This window comes from Channa argus, chromosome 9 (genome assembly GCF_033026475.1).
Source record: "Channa argus isolate prfri chromosome 9, Channa argus male v1.0, whole genome shotgun sequence".
NCBI lineage: Eukaryota > Metazoa > Chordata > Actinopteri > Anabantiformes > Channidae > Channa > Channa argus.
In genome coordinates, this window is record NC_090205.1 from 3,751,883 (window position 1) to 3,761,072 (window position 9,190).

The following is a 9,190-nucleotide window of genomic DNA, read 5'->3' on the forward strand; positions in this document are numbered from 1 at the left end:
TCAGGATCATCGGGGTTTATGTCCCCTGGAGAAAGGCAGTCTTTGGAAACTACTTTCCACCCTGGCAACCAAAACACTCCCCTGAGGGTCCACTGCTTAGGGATTCAGTCCCAGCTCCCATAATACGCACTAGAAAGGACACCAGCATCTTTCAACTGTACCTTCTCCCAACACTTGATTTATCCACACTCCACCACCACTTATTTCACCCCCATGACCTCTCTGCCTACCACAGATCTATGTGAGGGCCCAGTTCGAGTACGACCCCTCCAAAGATGAACTGATCCCCTGCAAGGAGGCCGGCGTTCGCTTCAGGGTGGGCGACATCATCCAAATTATCTCAAAGGACGACCACAACTGGTGGCAGGGCAAACTGGAGAACACCAAGAACGGCACCGCAGGCCTCATCCCTTCACCGGAGCTGCAGGAGTGGTGAGAGGGAAAAAACACAAGTTACCAAAGACATTTTTGAACCGGAGGAACTTTATTGTACTTCTGAGAATGACAGTAGTTCAAACACTGTTTTGAAGGACATTTTTAGCTTGTACTTCAGAGTAAGTACTCTAGTGGGGGTGGCAGTGACTCAGTTGGTAGAGTGGCCACCTACTGACCATAGGGTCGGCGGTTCCTGTCCCACTTCTCCCAACCACATGTTGAAGTGTCCTGGGCAGACAAATAATAGGAATCATGAACGATCTAATTCTTAATATTTTAACATCTGATTGGACATTTTCAGCACCACGAGGTTGCAGTCATGTCAGCAGCCTAAAGCCCAGCTCCTGAGAGGAGTCTGTTATTCTAAGTCTGAGTCAATTGCTGTCCTGTTATTGTTCCTGTTCCTGTTGTCTCCAGAGCCAGGTAAATTACCTATGTGTCAGCAGAGTTTTTCTCCAGGGTGACAAGTCATTTCTCTGCAGACAAGTCATTGTACATCTAAAAATAATGTAGCAAATTAGAAATATTTGAATAAACAGGTCGTGTATTCGGAACAAAAATATTCAAGTGACATAAAAGCACTAGAAGAGAAATGTTAACAGCCTTGAGCCTGATTCAAAATCCCAGCTGGCTCACTTGTTCTGCACATGGCCAGATGTGAACCTTTTGTTGTCTCTGTGTTTGTGTGGTAGGCGAGTGGCTTGCATAGCCATGGAGAAGACCAAGCAGGAGCAGCAGGCCAGCTGCACCTGGTTTGGCAAGAAGAAGAAGCAGTACAAAGACAAGTATTTGGCAAAGCACAATGCAGGTAGACCATGCATTCACACATTCACAATCACATGCATGTGCACACACACACAGCATGTTGCAGACACTGCACTTCTCAAATGCATGCGTGTATGCTTTTTGCATTATGTGTGTGGGGTCGTGAGCATGTGTGTGTTTGTGTAGGTGAAACGTGTGTGTAACACGACCTTGTAACATTGATGTCAAGAATGACTAGAAAAGCTGCCAGCAAAGCAGAAAATCTTATATGAGCACAGGGGTGATTTAGAGAAGCATGGACAGCTCACTGACACCAGTTTGATCCAGTCACTCTGTGCATCTATACACACAGTCTCACTGTAAGCAAGATGTTTGCATTGGAGCCTGTATAATTAGATTCTGTGCTTCAGGCAAACAGAACTGTTTGGCCCTTTGGTAAACGTGGTGTCACGTGTTGTTTAGAGGCTTGAAAGACGCAGCAGATATGTTTAGCAGTGCCTGCACATAAATGCAGCACATAGTGTAAATTCACTTCTCGGATGTCGCTGGAGTGTCTAGCTGTGTGGCCAGACTGAAAAAAAAAAAGTCACCTCGTGTTATTGCAACCACAGATGCAACTGTTGGGTTAAAACAGGAGGCAGGGGAGTGAGGCAGGGGTTGGATCCAGGTGACAGTTCAGTGCTGAGACTTCAGAGGTGCAAATGGCTCTAGAAAAGCACTTAGTGCAAACAGGTGAGAGCTGTGACAGTTCAGAGGAACAAAGGCTTTGCAGGGTGGGTCTGTACCTCATGTACCCAGAGCTCTACAGCTTTGGTACAGCAGGTTTGCCTCAATGTGAATCAAGGAGGGACCCCCACTCAAACCCTATAGCTTAGCACCAACAGAGTTAAACCCAGCTGCTTAGCAGTGCAGCAGTAATAAGTAATGTTAGTGGTGGTAGCAGCTACTGTTACTTTATTCTTTGTTTTATGTACGAGCAGCTTTTCCTCAAACAGTTGTGATGGTCACAGGACAAGAAACACATTCTGCCCCAGTGACAAGTCAATTTTATTCAATTCAATTCAACTTTATTTATATAGCGCCAATTCACAACAAAGTCATCTCAGGGCACTTTACAGAATAAAGTCAAGATTATAAAGATGTATAAAGAGAACCCAACAATTCCCCCTGGAGCAAGCCATAGGCAACAGTGGAGAGGAAAAACTCCCTTTAACGGAAGAACCACAAGTGAACCACACTGTGCTTGTGAGTGTGCGTGTGTGTGAGAGACATTTGTGTACCTGGATATCTGGGGTCAAGCTGAACCGTCACACTAAAGAACCGCTGTTCATCTTAAAAGGAACCTCGTATTCAATAGCATGCAAGACAGTTCTACAGAAACAGGAGCATGGAAGCATGAGATGCACCTTCGCCTGCACTCATCACTAGTCACATTCAGTGGAATCAGCATACTCAGGTTTCCTGGGAGTATTGTTATGCTTGTTTACTGAGCATGGGTCTAACATTTGTTATATTAGCTGAATGACGACTGAACATTTGATCAAATTCATCTGATCATTTCCAATTTTGTTTTTTTTGAATGTGTCAAGACAAAAAACACACATTCAGTGCTTAAAATAAACCAAGACAATGGAATCATATAATAGCATAAAGACAACAGTATGAAGATTATGACTCACTAGCTGCTGTTAAAAGTCTAACTTAATAAGAAGGAATGATTGATCTATTCCTGGCTTACAATTCCCTGAAAATCATCAACCCTAACAGATCCACATCTGTCTGAGGCTCTGTTGTGTTACTTGTGACAGTGCATGTTGTTACCACATCTCTCTCTCACACACACACACACACACTGTGACATAAACCAGCTCATGTGCATTCATCATCTAACAGCAACAACAACAGTATTGTGCATAATTCCATCTCCACCACTGAACTGCACAGCTGCCCAGCTGTTGTATCTTGCTGTTTGTGTTCTGTAATTCTGCTGTTGTAATCATGTTATGACCCCCTCCTGTTCATCTCTCTCGCTTTCTCCTACTGAACGGCCTCTCTGCATGTAAGTAACAACCTGTGAAAGCCACTTCTTGCTCTTTTCTTCTTCTTCTGTTTGTTTATTAACTGTCGTTTAAACCAGCGGCCAGAGTTTCGGTTTTGTTTCTGTTGATAAAACAGAAGGCTCGGACAAAACTGAAACCGTAGCTTAGTCTGCGTGCTGTGATTTTCTGAGCTCACGAGCAGAATGACTATAGAAAATGGGAAGTTGACATCACGCCAGGGGTAACAGAGGCTGTGTTAGATGCCATCTCGATGATCCTGAGACTGTCCACACGTCACCAAGTAACACATCACCTTTACCAGTTACTTTACACGGTAACCAACACTACTGTGGACATCCCGTCCACATCCGTCCCGTCCCATCCATTTTCTGGTCCTCTCGCACGTTACAGTCACTAAGCCTGATCATGGACATCAATGTCTTTGTGAAGCAGAAAGGTGCAGAGCTGTGAAACTTGGAGCTAAATCCCTGTTGGTACACGTGGATAATATTCATTGTGAAATCCCACTGTTTCTGGTCACACATTAATGAGTTGACTAACCTCATGTTAAACAGCACAGTCCACAAAAAACAAGCTGGGTATGTGAGTGTAGGTTTCCAATCAGAGCAGCTACTCAGTCAGGTGTGAGGGTTCTTCCTGATTTGTTGTTCACCATCAGCATTGCTCGGGAAGTTGGCCTAATTTACGTATTTGGTGTCTCCTTTCATTTTCTCGTCCCTTCTGTCAATTCTGAGCACATTTAGCAACTGTAATGAAGCACAACAGCAGGCATGCAGGTAACCAACGAAGCAGTCACAGGTAAACAGTCCGCATAGATAACAACATGGCCCCAGCGTCCCAGTCACTGACACAGTGTGGGGTTACTTCCCATTTCCTATAGCGGCTCTAATTATTCAGCCGGTCTGTGCAGCAGCTGTTCTGCAGCCGCCTGTTGCACCAAAGAACCCAGCGACCTGTGGGTATTGTATTCAGCTTGTCAGCACCCTGAGCTGCTGTCTGCATGGAAGCTCATGTTACAGAGGCTGAGGACACATGTGAGACACTCTGTACCACAGCCATATCAGACTACCTGCAATTTATCCCATTTATTCTGGTCCGGTGGTCACAGAGAACCATTTAGCCCCCAGAAGTTTAAGGAATAACTGCAGTGCATTTTTACAGAATGTGAAACTAACGTTGAATAAAACATCTTTTATTCCAGATTTCAAGTTAAGTTACATTTTTAACATTTCTCCACACTTTACTACGGTACATTTTCAGTATCTTGGTAAATTCTTTTCCCCCTCATGAGCCCTGTCTGCTTCCTCTCAGACTTACCATCTCTCCCCTCACTGTTCTGACATTAGGCTTGTTGCCAGTGAGGGTTTTGATCTGAATTGTTTTGGTAACTTCCTCCTCACCAGAGCCTTCAGTACAACTTGTTACAGCGTACTCCTTTCTCCGTGCCCTTAACCGGTTTCAACCTTTCTCTCCAGTGTTTGATCAACTAGATCTTGTCACGTATGAAGAGGTGGTGAAGCTTCCTGCTTTCAAGAGGAAAACGCTTGTTTTGTTAGGTGAGTGAAGAAGCCAGATACACTGCCACACTTTCCAGGGTTACTACCCTTGTTACTCGTTGTCGTTTGATTTTTAATGTTGCGACACCATAATCCCAGCTGAAACATGTTGACTCCAGCATAAATAATGATAAAAACTTTAAACAATAAAAATGAGTTTCAGGGGCCTGAGAGGTTAGAGGGCCCATGAGTGTCTGTATGAAGTGTATGGAGACCATTTAATCTTCCAACAAATAAATATATAAAAATGACAAATGATCCCAAAGAAAGGCAAACGTTAAAATCAATACGCACAATAATCACAAAAAGATGCAGAATTACTAAAGAATTAGGTACAAGCAGCTTTAACCAGAAGAGAGTGCAAAACCCCTAAAAACAGACAACACTAATAAAATTGAGTATTAAATTATCAAAACCATATGGAAAAGTCACAAATCATAACTAAAATAAACAATTACCCCAGACATCAAATGACTTGTAACTCAGTCTGAGGGCTCTGTTCACCATGGCCACAACTCCACCAAGTCTAAATACTGCAGTAGGCAGTCAGCCTGCCGTTCCAGCTGACCTCAGTGACTGCGTTTGTCTTTGTCAGGTGCCCATGGGGTTGGGAGGAGACACATCAAGAACACCCTCATAACCAAACACCCCGACAGATTCGCCTACCCCATCCCTCGTAAGTCCCAAATCCACAGCAGCACTGGACACGTGCACGCATCAGCTAATTTCACAGCCCCTGTCTGTTTCTCCTGCTGGCAGATACGACTAGACCTCCAAAGAAGGACGAGGAGAACGGGAAGAACTACTACTTTGTTTCCCACGACCAGATGATGCAGGACATCAGCAACAACGAGTACCTGGAGTACGGCAGCCACGAGGACGCCATGTACGGGACGCGGCTGGAGACCATCCGGAAGATCCACCAACAGGGACTTGTAGCCATACTGGATGTTGAACCACAGGTGGGGGGTTGTGTGTGTGTGTGTAGTTGTGCATACCTGTATATTTATAGACTTATTGAATCTAACACTTGTTCTCTCTCAGGCCCTGAAGGTCCTGCGAACAGCAGAGTTTGCACCATATGTTGTTTTTATTGCTGCACCAACTATCACACCGGGCATCAGTGAGGTAGGAACACAGTACACACACACACACACACTGTTTTATAGGATAACCTTCGACATTTTCCTCATTAAAAACTAAATCCCATGAGAAAAGCTTCAAATTCAAAATTCTGACTCACTGGTGCAGATTTTGCAGCTGCGAGCTCTTGCATTAAGAAACCAGGACTATTAAAATCTGTGACGGCCTGCAGCATCAACATATCCTGTCTGTGCTTCACTCGTCTGTTCTCTTCTCTGCACTCGTTTGTTTTTGCATGCTGCACGCATATGTTTCATTGGCACTTCACTCAGACGCCCAGGTGGTGTCGAACGCTGCCTGTAAGTAAAACCTGACAGGACGGAGACTGTGTAGTGTGTGTGTGTGTGTGTGTGTGTAATTCCTGCCATACGCTTGTGTTGTTTGTAGAGATCTAGTGTGTAATAGTAGCATTTCTGTTTTTCCATCCACTTCCTCCTCTGCCGTATAGCCCTTGTTGGGTAACAGCCATCTTGCAGGTTCACTGTGCATCACACTATGGGTTTCACATGATCTACTGTTAAAAAAAAAAAAAAAAGTTAAAATTGAAGTGCTGTGTGTTCTAAAATGCACAATTTGTTAGGAGCTCTGTGACTTGTTTAGTCTTTTTTCAGGATGTAGTTCTAGAATAACTGGGTGAAACATTAATAGAGGGATATCTCCATATTTAAAAAAAAATACAAATAAAAGGGGAGAGAGAGATTTTGCTAATATATCCACTTTGCTTTCTTTTTAAAAAATACATTTTCAAATAGCTGAAATAAAGTATTCACACCCCTGCTTTAATGTCAGCTCTCCTCTCTCCATCGGTGTCTAACCCCCCGTTTACCCCTCTTACTCCTGCCCAGGATGAGTCTCTTCAGCGGCTGCAGAAAGAGTCGGAGATCCTGCAGAAGACCTATGCCCACTACTTCGACCAGACCATCATCAACAACGAGATCGATGAGACCATCAGGCACCTGGAGGAGGCCATGGATCTGGTGTGCACCACCAGCCAGTGGGTTCCTGTGTCCTGGGTCTACTGACCTACTACGCTCCCCCTCTTCCTTATCCATCTCCCCTCCCAGCAACAATGGCTCGGCCCAACTCCCATCATCCTAATCTTCAACACGAGAACAAACAAAAACACAAATAAATGGGAAGCCCCTCTCTCTACACTGTACTGGATAGAAAAACACCCTCCTCAGCGAACTGTGAAAGCAATCACAGGATTCAACCTTCTGCAAAGCCACACAAACAATCTGTGGCAGCCGGTTTCTGGACTCTTGCCCTCACAGATGACCTAGTCATAGTGTTGTATAAAATCAGAGTAAACAAAAGTGATTATTGTCATGTCTGTGCTAGCTAGGAGGTGACATTTTGTAGATGTTTGTTTTAAAGAGACAGTACTGTGTCCCATCATACCGTCACCACCCCTGCCATCACAGTGGAGTCCTGTTGGGTGTTGTAAACCATCAGTGGAGAGACACTGTCTGCCAGCAGCCTGAAGTAAAAGCACACAAATGCACTGCAATGTCTTCTCATCTACAGCTCACTGGCCTCATTATTTATTGATTCCTGTTCCTTTCCAAGCTGTAATGCTGGGTAACATCCTTTCATGCCCATGTCCCTTTGTTACAGTGTCACTCTCACACACACAAACGCACCTTTCTATCTACCTGGTACTGTCTCTTCTAAATAAATCCATAAATGTTTTAGCGATTTGAATGAGGTATCATGCATGTGGACATTTGCAAGCTTCCATGCTGTCAGTCAGTCAGTCAGTCAGTGTTCCCTGTGTCCCTCTGTAAACCTCCAAGAGTGAAAAGACAAATACATATTTTGGGGGGGAAAAAAGAAAACATTCCAGTTGTTTGGAAGACGGATTTCAGCCAAGAGGGGCAAGAGGAAGAAGAAAAAGATAAAACGCAAGGGAGCCGGATGTTGACTTGACACCTATGCACATCCCTTGCATTTCGGGTGACATTTCTAAACCACAGATTTGTTTAAAAAAAAAAAAGAAGAAAAAGAAAGAAACAAGATCAACCATGTAGTGAAATGTTTGTAAATAAGAAAAATTCAAATAAAAGTCTCAATTCTTCTTTGTCATATGCGAATAAAAAGGAATAACTTCACCTTATTCCTCATTTACCATGACAAAAATGTGATGTCCCAAGAGTCTTAAAGATCAACGAGAGAAATAAAAATGCAGATTTTATTTATTTATTTATTTTTAACAGTCTGCAAAGGTGTCGACTTTGCGAGGGGGAGGCAGCGTGTGCATCTGAATAACCATGTATATGACGGACTTACAAATAACTGGCCTTCTGTAAATGACTCTGCAATGATAAAAAAAAGTTCTTCAGTATGAAGTTTTTTTTTAATACATTTCCTTTTATGTGTTGAAAAAGGCTTTACCCTGGAGTGGCTCTTTTTTGTTGTTTGCACTGCACATTAGCACGACACCAACTGTGGGCTGAATGCGACGGGTTCTGCGAGCACATTTGTTTCAAACGTTCCAGTGTTGTAGGGGTGTGATTGAATACACTCCCCCTCCAAGTGTGAGGGAAAACTACAGTGCTGTCAGCTGCAGCGTCATCTACCACCACATCAAGCACTTCGCGGATTTAGATTATACAGCTATACGTGCAGAAATGTATTTTAATTAACACATTTAGTATCATGGAAAGTAGATAAACAATCATTTTTAACTCTTCGTCACTTGGTCTTCTGGGTCCAAGTAAAGATCAAATATAGTTTTGGGGCAAACATGTAGAACTACATTCCTACTAAAGTTAGTGATTACACCTTTTTATTCCTCTTTTTTTTTTTTTTCCAAAACGCTGACATGGCAAAAATGTTACTTTGTCCATGGTGTAGTTCATGTTTTATCAAAAAAAAAAAATATTTGTTTAGGCTAAATCCCCACTCGAGCAGAAAACAATATAATATCATTCTAAATATTGTACTAGATATCTTGTAATAAATCCCTTTAAATCTTACACCCTGCACCTGTATGTGGAATATGCAAGACTTTAAAGAGGATTTGCAGCATTTGCCAAGTTTCTTAAATAGAGCACTGCCTTTTATATAAGAACAAAATCCAGACTGACTTACTCCACAGAGGATGAGGAACTACAGTGGCTTCATTTGGCTTCAAGTATCAATATGTTGGGAATTAATTAAAATATCTACAGTAGACAGCTTCTACATTTCAGCAGTGTAAGTGCAGTTGCTTCAGAAAATATTCACACC

At 43.0% G+C, this 9,190-nt stretch overlaps 1 protein-coding gene across 17 annotated transcripts in view; it reads left to right on the plus strand.

Annotated features, from left to right (window-relative positions):
* The window catches only part of caska (calcium/calmodulin-dependent serine protein kinase a), a 115,533-nt gene extending 107,463 nt beyond the window's left edge, over nucleotides 1-8,070 (plus strand). For 13 of the 17 annotated variants that reach the window (XM_067514975.1, XM_067514988.1, XM_067514980.1 and 10 more), the window contains 7 exons: nucleotides 236-432; nucleotides 1,128-1,243; nucleotides 4,736-4,816; nucleotides 5,412-5,492; nucleotides 5,576-5,778; nucleotides 5,861-5,944; nucleotides 6,805-8,070. In XM_067514975.1, coding sequence (XP_067371076.1) covers nucleotides 236-432; nucleotides 1,128-1,243; nucleotides 4,736-4,816; nucleotides 5,412-5,492; nucleotides 5,576-5,778; nucleotides 5,861-5,944; nucleotides 6,805-6,981 — 939 coding nt within the window. In that variant the 3' untranslated portion in view covers nucleotides 6,982-8,070. The remainder of the gene's footprint in view (nucleotides 1-235; nucleotides 433-1,127; nucleotides 1,244-4,735; nucleotides 4,817-5,411; nucleotides 5,493-5,575; nucleotides 5,779-5,860; nucleotides 5,945-6,804) is intronic. The other 4 variants (XM_067514976.1, XM_067514984.1, XM_067514992.1 and 1 more) reach the window with 1 other exon arrangement.
* Nucleotides 8,071-9,190: the final 1,120 nt, after the last annotated feature.